Source organism: Amphiura filiformis, chromosome 16 (assembly GCF_039555335.1).
Source record: "Amphiura filiformis chromosome 16, Afil_fr2py, whole genome shotgun sequence".
In the NCBI taxonomy this organism is placed as follows: domain Eukaryota; kingdom Metazoa; phylum Echinodermata; class Ophiuroidea; order Amphilepidida; family Amphiuridae; genus Amphiura; species Amphiura filiformis.
This window is the reverse complement of record NC_092643.1, coordinates 5,180,971-5,197,394: the sequence shown is the minus strand read 5'-3', so window position 1 is coordinate 5,197,394 and position 16,424 is coordinate 5,180,971. Positions and strand designations below refer to the sequence as shown.

At 37.7% G+C, this 16,424-nt stretch overlaps 1 protein-coding gene across 1 annotated transcript in view; it reads left to right on the top strand.

The window, feature by feature from the left end:
- Positions 1 to 16,424, top strand: part of LOC140136464 (uncharacterized) — a 41,733-nt gene that overhangs the window by 11,497 nt on the left and 13,812 nt on the right. Inside the window, exons 4-15 of the mRNA XM_072158186.1 lie at positions 1,604 to 1,758; positions 2,161 to 2,379; positions 3,340 to 3,415; positions 5,968 to 6,111; positions 7,200 to 7,366; positions 8,243 to 8,575; positions 9,135 to 9,258; positions 10,463 to 11,622; positions 13,718 to 13,836; positions 14,217 to 14,276; positions 14,946 to 15,150; positions 15,317 to 15,418. Coding sequence (XP_072014287.1) covers positions 1,604 to 1,758; positions 2,161 to 2,379; positions 3,340 to 3,415; positions 5,968 to 6,111; positions 7,200 to 7,366; positions 8,243 to 8,575; positions 9,135 to 9,258; positions 10,463 to 11,622; positions 13,718 to 13,836; positions 14,217 to 14,276; positions 14,946 to 15,150; positions 15,317 to 15,418 — 2,864 coding nt within the window. The remainder of the gene's footprint in view (positions 1 to 1,603; positions 1,759 to 2,160; positions 2,380 to 3,339; positions 3,416 to 5,967; positions 6,112 to 7,199; positions 7,367 to 8,242; positions 8,576 to 9,134; positions 9,259 to 10,462; positions 11,623 to 13,717; positions 13,837 to 14,216; positions 14,277 to 14,945; positions 15,151 to 15,316; positions 15,419 to 16,424) is intronic.

Genomic DNA, 16,424 nt, shown 5'->3' with positions numbered 1-16,424 from the left:
GATTGTGGTCGTCATGGTAATGCATAATTCCATATATGGTATATGGTACTCCATATATGGTATTCAGTGATGGTATCATTTCTTTGTGATCTAGATATGATATTAAGCAATTTATTATTATTGATTAGAATAGTGATTGACTTTGTTATGGATACAAATTTCATTTGATACGAGAAATCGTATTTTCCTTACTACATGTATATATTGAAACATGTTGGAAATCATTGACAGTTTTGTGCAAATTCATGTGATTATTAGGTTAATACATAATTTTGTAAAATTATGCTAACTTTTTTATTTGAAAAACACTCCATAATTTTATGATAAAATCAAGAATGAACACAAAAAGTATAAAATTAAAATGTAAAAGGAAATTTATGCTAGCATATTGTGTAATCAGTCAGGTACCACTACCAGTAAAAAAACTTGAAATATATGGTTAAAAAGTGTTAAATATCTTGTGTAAAATGATGTTACCCCACTACTTCATAAGCTGATATATGAGATCTTTAGAAATTAGTCCAGTAAGACGTTACATATATGTAAACAAGCCCTGCAACCAATCACACACAATTCATGTGACTGCATTTATGTAGTATGATTATTCATACAATTATCCACGGTACGATACCATGTTGCTCTTCTTACTTGATGTAGCATATGAATGCGGTGTCCACTGTGTGGTCGAATATTGCATATCTAGTCCTATGCAAAAATGTTAGTGAATGGGGAGTAATTGACTGTACATATACTAAAGAAACATATAATGCTGCTTAGATGTGTACTTGAAAATTTGGGGATTCAAATCCAAGTTCAAATTCATTCTGGAAAGTGTGTTAGCAAGTATTGTTAACCCTAACCCTGCCAAACATTAAAAAAACCTCAATGCACAAAGCAGCTACAAGCCCAAGTATCCTATGTCATGCAATTACATCATGAAGTGAACACACTCAAAAACCTGCTATCCCAGTTTATGTGCCTAGCACCCAAACTGCACTAAAGAAAACAACTTCTTTCATCCTTCCTTCCTTTCCTTCCTTCCCATTCGCCGCCAATAAAGCAGGTTAGCGTTAGGTTTAATAACATCTCAATTGCTCTCCTATAGTAATTGATTAACCCTAACCTGCCCAACATCAAATATCCTCAATGTGCTAGCAACTGCAAGCTCAAGTATCCTATGTCATGCAATTACATCATGAAGTGAACACACTCAAAAACCTGCTATCCCAGTTTATGTGCCTAGCACCCAAACTGCACTAAAGAAAACAACTTCTTTCATCCTTCCTTCCTTTCCTTCCTTCCCATTCGCCGCCAATAAAGCAGGTTAGCGTCAGGTTTAATAACATCTCAATTGCTCTCCTATAGTAATTGATTAACCCTAACCTGCCCAACATCAAATATCCTCAATGTGCTAGCAACTGCAAGCTCAAGTATATCCCATGTGATGCAATTGCGTCATCACTGATGCAAATGCACATAGGTATGAATTCCTTCCCAACCACTCATTTTCATTGAGATTTGAAGATTTAGATTGTATAGTTTTGAGGTACATCTATTTTATAAAGCTAAATGCCTGTCTGGTTTTTTTCTCTTTTCACATTAGATGGATCAACTGTGCTACATGTAGCAATTCATGATGGAAATTATGAAGCTGTTGAATTACTATTAAAACACAATTCTGAAGCTGCTACTCGGGACTCTCAGGGTAGGGCACCGATACATTGGGCTACTATGCTGCCTGATACACAGTGTTTGGAGGTAGGCAATATCTAGTTTTATCAAGGCTCTCACATGCATAAAAAAGTAATGGAATTTTGAAAATTGGCAAAAATCATGGAAAATTTATGACATTTTGGTCTTATGAAAAGTTTTAGAAAAGCATGAAAAGTCATAATGGTCATGGAAATTCTATAATTATTTTGTCAAAGGTCAGAGATCTTTTTCAAGTAAAAGTGAAGGTGTAAACTTTGTAAAAATGAGTGCTATATGAAATGAAACCTCCATTTTACTCTTAATCAGTTCATTAAGTGCCTATTTTAATAAGGTTAGTGCTATCAGATTCCAGCCAAAAGATTGTTCCAAGATAACTCAACTCATCATGAGAATATCTGCCGCTCTACAACTGCAACTATAATACCAGTTTATTGTTTTTCCCAACAGTTACTTCTCAAGTGCAATATAGATGTGAATGTCCGTGATAGAGACGGCCTCACACCAGCCATGTGGGCATGCCACATGGATAATCAAAGACATTTTGAACTTTTGACCTCATCAGCTAGCAATAAGATTGCTGAGAATGATGGTATTGAAAGAGACGCAGTGGGTAGGACATGGATACACTGGGCTGTACGAAGGAGTGAACCTCTGAAATGTTTAAAAGTAGGTATTCCTTAAAAAAGAGACAGTGGTTCAATTATTGTCTGCATAATGTTGCCTTTAATTTTGCATGACAAAAAACATTTTCCTCCCAGTGTTTGTTGCCTATCCAATTTTGGCTGATAGCCTAAAATAAGGGGTTCCCAAAACTGTGGGTCGCGACCCTTTTGGGGGTTGCAGACTCTTCCAAAAGGGGTCACAGGACTTGAAGTGCAGGGTACCATCACATTGATCAAATCATTTTTTTTTAAATTTGGGGGTATACCCCCTAGCCTATTCCCTGATCCCAGACGGCAGATGACACGATCGAGCCGGCAACTTGTGAAACCGCCCGGCCGTATGGCATTTTCCAATATACTCGGTTAGTTTTGTGGGGTTCATTATCGAACCCCAACGGTTTTAACTTGTATTTATATTATTTATCAACATAGGCCTATTTGTTTGTGATATTTCAAGCGTTTTAAAATTTCAAAATAATCCCATTCAATTACACGGTTGACGATGAAACTTTACTGAATTTAGAGAATGCAATGCGGCCACCACCTGCCTGATCCCTTGTGTTCGCTAAAAAGAGTGTGCCCCGAGCCAGCCCTCTATTCTCTAATTGGATAGTAAAATTAGCCGGCACTCAACTTGGGCTAGCTATAACCCTGCATGTGACCCCATTTTGGCCCAGAGCCTGCTAATTTGGCTGGCACGGTAGTACCTATAGGGTTTTCACTTCCAAATGTTGACAGTACAGACAGATGGTATGATTAAAAACAAAATTCAACCCTATGATTAAAAACAAAATTTAACCCAATGTATAAACAAAATAAGGCAAGGTATTGAAGAAAAGTAACAAGTCTGTGAGAAAATCACCAGGCCAATTATTAAATGCAAACATTTTATGTTTTTGTAACTGTAACAAAGCTTACATTGCAATGTTGCCTTTTTGATGTTTTTTCCCCAAATTTCTTACAGAATTTATTAACTGCTGAAACTGCTGCAATAAAAGACAACGATGGTCGATCTGTTATTCATATATCAGCTCAACTAGGTAAGTATGAATTCAAGTTGTGGTTAGTCACAATATCTTACCAAAATTAGCTTAAGGGATCTAGAATGAGCGTTTATTGCGTTTCGACAGTATTTTTTGAGGGACATGAGAGCACCTCAGACCTATCGAATTGCATTCTGAATCTGAAGCATGTCTTTCTGATATCAAATAATTTTCATTTTTTGAAAATCACAATATAATACAAATTTTATGACAAATTATAAAAATTTAATATTTTTCAAATTTTTGATATATAACAGTCCTCAAGTAAATTATATAAATCTAATGATATATTCTTAAAGTGTATGTAGCTGGGAGGAAAAGCCGACGGTCAATTGAAAATTTTGACCTTTCATTTTGAAAATATGGATTTTTTTTCCCAAAAAGACCTATTTTTGTTTTGGTGTTTTGAAAAAAAAATCCATATCTCCAATACGAAAGGTCAAAATGTTCAATTGATCATCGACTTTTCATCCCACCTACATACACTTTAAGTATAAATCATCAGATTTGTAAAGTTTACCGAGTACTGTTAAATATCAAAAATATCAATTTTTAATGATTTGCCATAAAATGTGTATTAAATTGCTAATTTCAAAAAATCAAAATTATTTGATATCAGAAGGACATTCTTCGTATTCAGAATGCAATTCGATATGTCTGATGTGCTCTAATGTCCCAAAATAAATACTGTCCAAACGTTCATACCCCAGCCCTTAAGGGATCTAAAATGAGCGTTTATTGCGTTTCGACAGTATTTTTTGTGGGACATGAGAGCACCTCGGACCTATCAATTGCATTCTAAATCTGAAGCATGTCTTTCTGATATCAAATAATTTTCATTTTTGAAAATCACAATATAATACAAATTTTATGACAAATTATAAAAATTTGATATTTTTCAAATGTTTGATATATAACAGTCCTTGAAGTAAATTATATAAATCTAATGATATATTCTTAAAGTGTATGTAGCAGGGAGGAAAAGCCGACGGTCAATTGAAAATTTTGACCTTTCATATTGAAGATATGGATTTTTTCCCAAAAGACCTAATTTTTTTGGTGTTTTGGAAAAAATCCATATCTTCAGTACGTAAAGGTCAAAATTTTCAATTGATCGCCGCTTTTTTATCCCACCTACATACACTTTAAGTATAAATCATCAGATTTATAAAGTTTACTTCAACTACTGTTAAATATCAAAAATATCAATTTTAATGATTTGCCATAAAATGTGTATTAAATTGCAATTTCAAAAAATCAAAATTATTTGATATCAGAATGACATTCTTCGTATTCAGAATGCAATTGATATGTCTGATGTGCTCTGATGTCCCAAAATAAATACTGTCCAAACGTTAATACCCCAGCCCTTAAGGTGCTACTACAGTAACTACACCATAAATTTGTGGCTATTTTTGCATTTTGCTCCAAAAATAATAACACATACACTGGTAACAAAAGTTACGTATATTATAGGGGCAAGGAATCTAGTTGCTACGCTGGAATTTCAGTGACTCAAGACAAGCGATACGTTCGTTATGATTTAAAAAAAGAGGTACTGATAGAATGTACCTCATTTCTTAACATATAGGCCTATAATGAACCACTTGTCTTGTATCACTGAAATTTCAGTGAAGTAATTGGATTCTTTGCCCCTATAATGTATATAACTTTTGTTATCAGTGTGTAGTTATTTTAGAAAATGCAAAAATAGTCACAAAATTCATCAGGGGTGTAGTACTACTTTAAGATAACAGAAATTTCAAGAAGGTGACAAATTATTAAAATGCTTCGAGAAATTTAATGATTTTAACAATTTATCTTAGTATTATTTCTGTGAGTATGAAGTACGGTGTGAGAGAAGAAATATCTCTCAGTTAGAATTAATGACTGTGATATTCTATTGTTCTATGGATGATGATAGAGCAAATAAGATGAGTTGTATTGAATCTCTTCTGAAAGAATCCTGCTCATATGCATGTAGTATTGCAATTAGTGTTCAAGTGCAATCATGATTGGAAATAAGCTTAGAAGTGATGGATTTAGTGTTTTGCTCATACAGATTATATTTCTCAGCAGGTAATCAATGGATTCTGAATAATTCAGACTTGACAGGTGTTTCAAAATATTCAAGGCAATTCAATCAATCAGTTCAAGCTTTGTAACAAAAGTTTTGGAAAAGATATAATTTGAGAGCTGAATATGATGCAAAAATCTCAACATTGTCCGCATTATGCTTAATTGGGTCACATGCAATTAACAAAATTATATCGTCCTTGGGCAGGAAAAACCTATGTGTCATTGGCCCCAGAACATGTTTAAAACAAAACCTCTCATGCAACCTGTTGGCAGTTTTGTTTTAAACATGTTCAGGGGCCAAAAGCACACGAGGTTTTTTCTGCCCAACAGTGATATGTGATAAATCATATAGAATAGGATTGTAACATTTTTTTTATATATTTCTATAGGTATGAACTCACTAATGTTATAATGATACAATATGACAAAGGAGTTGTGTGCACTTTGACATTTTCTTATGATTTTTTTAGGTTCCTTGGAGGCTTGCAAAACAATTGTGTCTCAAGTAGGTACTGAATGTCTAAAAGATGTTGACAACCAGAATAGGACGTGTTTGCATATGGCAGCTATGGCTGCACATGGAGAGGTGCTTAATTATTTATTAGAACAAGGAGGTGAGTCAATAATAGCTGCCACATGGATTTTATTTAGAGAAATCAAATTACATACATGTTCAAGTAGTGATTTTACTACATGTATGTTACTATGAAGAAGGTATATAGATACCTTGCTAAGCTGTCAGTGTGTTTGATGTGATATGACTGATTTTAAATTCCAGTTAAATTGTAAATACTGTGTAAACATGATCAAATTTACTCAACATGTGGACATACAATTACAAGGCTCATATTGTACATGTGGGATTCAGAAGCCACTGGTCAAATAAAACAGTTCATGGGTCAAAGCATGAGCCACTATTACAAGAGATTAATATTAGCGTTGGGATTTAAGGTAAGGATTATAGTAGGGGTTAGGCTATAGAGTTAGGATTCATATGATTTAAATTAGGGCTAGGATTGAGTTTGGAATGGCAACAACTATATTAAAGTTGCTTGGTCTGCTCTATGCTATTGGTTGCCTTTTCAATCAAGTTGAAAGAAGCTCTCAGTTGCAACAATTTTAGCAGGAGTAAATACTCAAATTTTGATCCCAACTGTTTCTTTAAAGTAGAAAAGGTTCTTTTTCAGATCCAATTATGCTTGCTGGTACTTACTCAGAAATATTTCAATTCCTATCTGGAATCTTGATCACTCTGTTGTGGTGTTTCTAGAAGTTTGATGAGTGATACTTTTCTACTTTATTGAACTATGAACGATCCTGATGAATCTGTTTCAAGAGTTAACAAACTGTTTCTGTTCTTGAAGGCATACTAATATCACTATAGGGTATATATTATGGCTATGACCCACTCTGGGCATGTATTTCTCTTTGGTATTCATGATGCAAATAGTAGCCTCAACTAAAATGCAGGCTTATACCACATTGACAAAAAGTTGCTTCTGCTCAGAAAGTACTGAATTCAAAGAAAAACACTTATAATAATTAAAAACAGGGCTTTGATCGATTTGACAGATACAAATGTACATTTAACTGTAAAACATGGTTTTTGCAAATTTCAACCGGGAGGGGTATTTCTTATTAGTGCATAATTGATTATGTTTTACATAACTTCTTCCGTTCATTTTATTATCATTATTCCTAGGTGACATCAGCATACAAGACAAGAGCAAGCTTACAGCCTGGGATCATAGTTGCAATAGAAACTTACATTATTGTATGATGATCATACGATCATATCATAAACAGCTGCAAAACAAATGGCCACTACAAGAACAGTCTCATCAACAGATACAAAAAGCAGAGAAAGAGGTAAAGTTGATTTATTTGACTTGGAGGCAACATTTTTTAACAAAAACTTGTTGGTTTTTAGGGCTATCGATATATTTGCCATTTCACAACTCTATCCCAGTGCTACAAAGCTACACCACTACTGCCTTGAATTAATAAAGTCAAAGCCTGGATTTATACTCAGGGTAAAATATTTTTTCGAAACTGCTAAATTTCTGTTTAGAATACTTTTGCTCAAAAGGGCAACTCTTGTTTAGGGTATGTTTCGAATATCTCTGATCATGCATGTGTACACCATGAAACTTGAATACCCCCAGGGCTGCCAGGTGCATTCAGCGACTCACTGTTAAAGGCATTTCATGAACTCAGCAACTCTCTTTTAAAGGCATTTCATGGGTTATATATGGATGGGTAAGAGTAATCTGTCATTTGTCACTAGGGAAAAGTATCATAATGTATTTTGAAATTTAAAAAATCTTTGGTGTTTATGTCATCTTTTCAAAGAAATTTATTTATTCTTTATTCTGCAAAATCAACACAACACAAAATCACAGAAATCTAGGTTATTCCTTCATGTAATTTTACACGAAATTAGGGTTAGTTTAGGGTTAGGGTTATGATTAGGGTTAGGGTTAGAGTTAGGATTAGCTTACACGAAATAATAACATGAAGGATCGACCGAAATCTAGAACACTGAAACATCATAGGCCAATTATATAGCCGGGACAACCCATAAAGTTGGTTGAATTTGATACTTCCAATTCGATCCCTTGAAGATATTAAATATATTATTATAATAAATATTAACTCAACTCCATTTGGCTGAATATAATCTGTTGCATCATTAATTCAATTGTAGTTCAATAATTTCGCTTAACATTGTTTTGTTTTTTTCAGGAATTAGAGGATATTGAAGAAAACAACAACTGTGCAATATTAAACTCAGAAAACCAACCTATCCCCCCTACTCCCCCAACAAATGATAAACCCAGTATCCCTTCCCCACCACATCAACCCAAGCCACTATTCCAAACTATCCCAGTGCCAAACAGGGCACGATCACCAAGACCTTTAGAACCCAAAATGCCTTTAACACCCCCTGTGGAAACAATGGAAGAGTCCATCACACAGGATGAAAAGAGTAAAGAAGAGGAGGAGAGTGAGTCAAGTCCAAAAAGAGAAATAGGGGATAAAGATGTACAGAATACAGAAGAAGACTCCCAGCAAAAGGTAAGCTTACAAATTAGTGATCAAAGGTCACTTTCTTGCATAATAGTATTGAATATTATCTTTCTCAAATCATGTTTATTTCAACTTTGTCTTTAATCTGCATAGCTCTTTTGATTATAACTGTCAAAAGTTAATTAAAAACTGTAAGGGCCGGCTTCAAAACACAATCGCCAGTGTAACGCTGGCACTGGCAGAACCATTCTGTGCAATAGTAACCATGCCCATTGCCCAATCGCCAGGACACTGGCAGTTGGGTTTTCAGGTCGTCCCTAGCTCGACCATTTTAATCAATGCTGATATTTTTAGCAGTAGTTATGTTAACCCAGAAGGAGGGATGGATTGGGAAACAAAGACAAAGAGCGTGAAAGACATTTGTTACCCCTGAAGGAGGGAGGGATTGGGAAGCAAAGACAAAGAGCGTGAAAGACATTTAAAAAAAAAGAGAAGGAGGGAGTAAAAATCTAATTGCTAATTTGAGGAAGGGATTAAACAACATCTTATGGATTATGAGCAAATCCACAATAATAAATAATAATAAAAACAAATGGTTCTTTTTAAGGAACAGGAAGAACATTCTGATCCACATTTCACTACAACAGAATCGGGTGAAGTAATGCAGTCATCTGAAGATGGGATTATTAGCAGTGATATGCAGCCTTCTCATCAGACCACTGATGAACATGGTAAGTATGCAGTATGCGTTTTGGTGCGGGGGGGGGGGGGGCAAATGTCCCCCAATTCAGAACTCTTTCCCCAGTGAAAACACAAAATTACAAAATTCCCACTTTCTGCAGCAATCTTTTGCAAAATTTGTTGATTTTGCCCCCCCCCCACCAAATTCACTTTTTCCCCCAATGCCCTCCATAAAAAAAAATCCTGGTGCCGCCACTGTAAGTAAATAAGTATGCTTGTGTGTACAAATACACACCCCCATATATAATCAACTTCAAACGTGGACGCCGTTTAGGACTATGCAAACATGGTTGTCTGATTCCGTACTCAATCGACATACCGAGGATGTTTTGCTGCCATTTTGTTTGTGTACTTTTGGGTGTATAGAATTTAATTTAGCAACTGCAGATGTCATATCTCATGTACGATAGAGGATGTATTTCGCAAATACATAAGACATGCAATAGCGGGTGTTTGATCCCCTAGTGCAGAGTGGTACACGGTTTAAATGTGAAGTGTGAGTGTGTGTCCTTGTTGTTTGAGCAAGACTCAAATTTGGGGTTATCCTTCATGTAATACTGCATGGAATTAGCCGAGCACAGAAATCTTCTATTATGGGATTATACAGCTGTATTCTGTATGCTGCTTTACACCTGTTACTCCAGCACTAAATAACAATAATTATGATCCATGTGACATGCCTAAATGATTTCTCCTCACTCTGAACTTTGTATGCAGGGTCTCCATAAACAAAAACAAACTTTGTGCAACAATTGTTAATCTCAAAATCTTTAAATGTTCCTTTTTCAAATTTTTTGAATGTACTTGAGACATAGGTTAAACCATATTGTCAGATATGTCTGTCCCTCTTTTTAATTTTGAGTTTAACAACTGAGGTAAAGCAAAGAAAATTGGAATTAACTACCAGCGCGGAGAATGTGTGTCACTCCGTCAGTCATGCTACGGAATGGTCCTGTGTATATGATCGTCCCGCATGCTATGTACATACTGTATTATACTGTCTTGTTTGGATGGTTTATTCAAAATCTCAGATTTTGCACCTAAAGTCTTGATTTTTGCATGGTATGTTAGTTTACTAAAGTACATTACAATCGTGTTAAAAAACAGAATTTTGGCAAATATTGAAGGCAGCGTTCTCAGCAAATATTACAATATTATGGCTTTAAACTTATTTGATATGCTGTTTTATTACAGATGGTGAAAGTGAAATACCAAAGGGTGGTTTCTCAAATCGCCAGCGATCTGTGAGTCTTGGAAGTGATGACATCAGTGAGCAAAGCATCAATATTGGCATGGATGTGTCTGATATAGAGGGAGAAGGACAGAGTAATGGGGATAGTGTGACTGAGGAAAGGCCAGTGGAGGTGAGTATCAATATTGGCATGGATGTGTCTGATATAGAGGGTGAAGGACAGAGTAATGGGGATAGTGTAACTGAGGAAAGGCCAGTGGAGGTGAGTATCAATATTGGCATGGATGTGTCTGATATAGAGGGAGAAGGACAGAGTAATGGAGATAGCGTGACTGAGGAAAGGCCAGTGGAGGTGAGTATCAATATTGGCATGGATGTGTCTGATATAGAGGGTGAAGGACAGAGTAATGGGGATAGTGTAACTGAGGAAAGGCCAGTGGAGGTGAGTATCAATATTGGCATGGATGTGTCTGATATAGAGGGAGAAGGACAGAGTAATGGAGATAGCGTGACTGAGGAAAGGCCAGTGGAGGTGAGCATCAATATTGGCATGGATGTGTCTGATATAGAGGGAGAAGGACAGAGTAATGGAGATAGCGTGACTGAGGAAAGGCCAGTGGAGGTGAGCATCAATATTGGCATGGATGTGTCTGATATAGAGGGAGAAGGACAGAGTAATGGAGATAGCGTGACTGAGGAAAGGCCAGTGGAGGTGAGCATCAATATTGGCATGGATGTGTCTGATATAGAGGGAGAAGGACAGAGTAATGGAGATAGCGTGACTGAGGAAAGGCCAGTGGAGGTGAGCATCAATATTGGCATGGATGTGTCTGATATAGAGGGAGAAGGACAGAGTAATGGGGATAGTGTGACTGAGGAAAGGCCAGTGGAGGTGAGTATCAATATTGGCATGGATGTGTCTGATATAGAGGGAGAAGGACAGAGTAATGGAGATAGCGTGACTGAGGAAAGGCCAGTGGAGGTGAGTATCAATATTGGCATGGATGTGTCTGATATAGAGGGAGAAGGACAGAGTAATGGGGATAGTGTGACTGAGGAAAGGCCAGTGGAGGTGAGTATCAATATTGGCATGGATGTGTCTGATATAGAGGGAGAAGGACAGAGTAATGGAGATAGTGTGACTGAGGAAAGGCCAGTGGAGGTGAGATGTGGTCTAGTTTAGAGATTTTTCCCATTGTTTGTGTAGAAGTAAGCATTTGTGCAAACAAGTTAAATCTCTTAACAGGTGATTTAATTAAAATTCTGAAATTTTATTCTGCTTGACTCTGCATAGGAATGATTAATTCTGGACTGCTATTTCAATCTTTGATGTTTGGCACAGAAATGAGAAGGAAAATTCCCTTAAATAAATAGTGTGTGTGTTTGTGCTTGTGCTTTTGGAAACACTGTCAATCAGGACATACACATGAGGAATAGCCATGTGTAAGTGGATATATGGAAACGGCAGTTTCCCTGCTTGTTGTGCAGTAACAACAGAATGCATATAGCATAAATATCGGTGAATAAATCTCATTGTGTTTGTCAATGTTTACACATACAGGGTCTGTGTGCACTTGTGCCAGCATTCTTATGGGGTACTGTGTTAGTTGCAGCAATAGCTTGAGGGGTACAACTTCTTTATGGGGTATAAATTAAAAGTGCGAAGTTTTCAGTTTTTTTCCGGAAAACGGAAGAAAATCACGGAATTGGAGGAAATTTTGTATGATGTGACAAAAATTGTTAAAAAGATTAAGGAAATGTTAAAAACAATCATGAGTTGTATATGTCAATGAACCCCCTATATCCCTCCAAACATCGTAATAGTCGGCCTATTATCGTGAGAATATTCCAATCAGAGCATATTGATCGCGATATTGAACACTTTATTGTGACAATAATATCATTGTTTATACATTTTAAGCTTTATTCATGACACAGATTTACAAATTTTACAACACAGATTACAACACGGAAAATGGATTTTAGAAAACGGTAAACTTCGGACTCTAGTATAAATCATGGATCCCACAAAGAAAAATAGCTTATAGGACCCCATAATGTCTGAAACGTCCAGTAATGCTATTTTTAGAGGTACCTCATAAGGGGGTAAGTGGGTCTGTGTGAAAAAACGTTCCCCACAAACTATTGGTGGTACGTTTTTAGTTCCCCACAAGAATGGTGTGATAAGAAATATACCCCACAAAGAACCACTTGCCTATTTTATACACACATAATGCTGGACCCCACAAGAATCCTGGTGTAAGGGGGTGTGTATGAGTTTAATGCATGTTGTATATGTTGGGGTGTGTATATATCTGTGTGAAAGGGAAGCATGTTTGACCATGTAAAAAGTAACTTTAAGCATGTGCGTGTACCAATAAGTTATTGCATGCTTTGTACAATATCACAATTGCAATTTTGTGCAACAATTTTGAATGATGATAAAAAGGTTTTTAGTACTTCTTCAGCCAGAGCATGTGAAGGCTATGTTGAATTGCAATATGCAATGCACTATCACCATAATCTAACTTCTTGTCTTCATGTCTTTGCACAGCAGTTACCAAACTATGGGTCAAGACCCTTTCCAAAAGAAGTCCCGGGACTTGCCGAATAAAATACATCTCTGTGCATTAAAGTGCAGGGTACCATCCATCGTATTGGTCATGTAACCCGATTTGGAACCATTTTAGCATTATTGCAAATATTTGTGCTTCTCGCGCATTTCTACCAGTAAAGTCATTCTAGAGCCGGTCAGCGGGAGGATTTGGAAATTGTGCCACCTTTTGAAATTTTGCCCGGCAGCAGCATTGTAATTGCATTTGTATTATGCAGTGGGTCACACAAAATTTTTCTTATAATCACATTGGGTCACAGGAAATAAGTTTGGGAAACCCTGTCCTTACATGCAGGGGCGTTCTTAGACCAATATGATTCGGGGGGTGTACAACATGTTTTGCTGACGGAAATATTTTGTGAATTGTAGAGCCAGCAATTTTTTAGCCAGGACAGCGCTCAAGAATCTAAAAAGTGGGGGGGGGGGGACACATTAATCTTTTATATGACTCTTGCAATTTGCCGACAATCACATAGCTTTGACTACATTTGCCAACAATCACATGGTTTTGACGACAACAGTCAATTTTTGCTGACAAAAATTGTGTATTGGGGGTGTCATACCCCCTCCCCCTCTAGTGACAGCCCTGTTTGCATGTATTTATCACATCCCTGCCTGATTTGTTTGTCCCATATGCATGCAGCCACTATCTCCCAAGCAGAGAACACCACCACATCTTGCCAAGTCACCAACCCTGCTACCAGGTAGATCTGCATCCCCAGCTGCCCCACCTAGACCACCTAGTCCAGGACCGACAATGCTGTATCCACCAGGACACCAACCACAAAATGTAATGCAGGTATTGTATTGTGTACATGTTGTAGTGTCTAGTCCATTATTGTGTCTGTCAGTTTGAGTGTCATCATCAGACCACCTAGTCCAGGACCGACAATGCTGTATCCACCGGGACATCAACCACAAAATGTAATGCAGGTATTGTATTGTGTACATGTGGTAGACTAGTCCATTATTGTGTCTGTCAGTCTGTGTCATCATCAGACCACCTAGTCCAGGACCGGCAATGCTGTATCCACCAGGACATCAACCACAAAATGTAACACAGGTATTATATTGTGTACATGTGGTAGACTAGTCCATTATTGTGTCTGTCAATTGTGTGTATGTCTGTGTGTCATCCTCAGACCACCTAGTCCTGGACCGGCAATGCTGTATCCACTAGGACAAAATGAAATGCAGGTATTGTATGTTATAGTCTCTAGGCCATTATTGTGTCTGTCAGTCTGTGTGTCATCATCAGACCACCTAGTCCAGGACCGACAATGCTGTATCCGCCAGGACACCAACCACAAAATGTAATGCAGGTATTGTATTGTGTACATGTTGTAGTTTCTAGTCCATTATTGTGTCTGTCAGTATGTGTGTCATCATCAGGCCACCTAGTCCAGGGTCAGGAATGCTGTATCCGCCGGGACACCAACCACAAAATGTAATGCAGGTATTGTATGTTGTAGTCTCTAGTCCATTGTTGTGTCTGTCAGTCTGTGTGTCATCATCAGGCCACCTAGTCCAGGACCAGCAATACTGTATCCAGGACATCAACCACAAAATGTAATGCAGGTATTGTATGTTGTAGTCTCTAGTCCATTGTTGTGTCTGTCAGTCTGTGTGTCATCATCAGGCCACCTAGTCCAGGACCAGCAATACTGTATCTGCCAGGACATCAACCACAAAATGTAATGCAGGTATTGTATGTTGTAGTCTCTAGTCCATTGTTGTGTCTGTCAGTCTGTGTGTCATCATCAGGCCACCTAGTCCAGGACCAGCAATACTGTATCTGCCAGGACATCAACCACAAAATGTAATGCAGGTATTGTATGTTGTAGTCTCTAGTCCATTGTTGTGTCTGTCAGTCTGTGTGTCATCATCAGGCCACCTAGTCCAGGACCAGCAATACTGTATCTGCCAGGACATCAACCACAAAATGTAATGCAGGTATTGTATGTTGTAGTCTCTAGTCCATTATTGTGTCTGTCAGTCTGTGTCATCATCAGACTACCTAGTCCAGGACCAGTAATGCTGTATCCACCAGGACATCAACCACAAAATGTAATGCAGGTATTGTATTGTGTACATGTTGTAGTCTGTAGTCCATTATTGTGTCTGTCAGTCTGTGTGTCATCATCAGACCACCTAGTCCAGGACCAGTAATGCTGTATCCACCAGGACACCAACCACAGAATGCAATGCAGGTATTGTATTGTGTACATGTTGTTGTCTCTAGTCCATTATTGTGTCTGTCAGTCTGTGTGTCATCATCAGACCACCTAGTCCAGGACCAGTAATGCTGTATCCACCAGGACATCAACCACAAAATGTAATGCAGGTATTGTATTGTGTACATGTTGTAGTCTCTAGTCCATTATTGTGTCTGTCAGTCTGTGTGTCATCATCAGACCACCTAGTCCAGGACTGGCAATGCTGTATCCGCCAGGACACCAACCACAAAATGTAATGCAGGTATTGTATTGTGTACATGTTGTAGTCTCTAGTCCATTATTGTGTCTGTCAGTCTGTGTGTCATCATCAGACCACCTAGTCCAGGACCAGTAATGCTGTATCCACCAGGACATCAACCACAAAATGTAATGCAGGTATTGTATTGTGTACATGTTGTAGACTAGTCCATTATTGTGTCTGTCAGTCTGTGTGTCATCATCAGACCACCTAGTCCAGGACCAGTAATGCTGTATCCACCAGGACACCAACCACAAAATGTAATGCAGGTATTGTATTGTGTACATGTTGTAGTTTCTAGTCCATTATTGTGTCTGTCAGTATGTGTGTCATCATCAGGCCACCTAGTCCAGGACCGACAATGCTGTATCCGCCAGGACATCAACCACAAAATGTAATGCAGGTATTGTATGTTGTAGTCTCTAGTCCATTGTTGTGTCTGTCAGTCTGTGTGTCATCATCAGGCCACCTAGTCCAGGACCAGCAATACTGTATCCGCCAGGACATCAACCACAAAATGTAATGCAGGTATTGTATGTTGTAGTCTCTAGTCCATTGTTGTGTCTGTCAGTCTGTGTGTCATCATCAGGCCACCTAGTCCAGGACCAGCAATACTGTATCTGCCAGGACATCAACCACAAAATGTAATGCAGGTATTGTATGTTGTAGTCTCTAGTCCATTGTTGTGTCTGTCAGTCTGTGTGTCATCATCAGGCCACCTAGTCCAGGACCAGCAATACTGTATCCACCAGGACATCAACCACAAAATGTAATGCAGGTATTGTATTGTGTACATGTGGTAGACTAGACCATTATTTTGTCTGTCAGTCTGTGTGTCATCATCAGACCACCTAGTCCAGGACCAGTAATGCTGT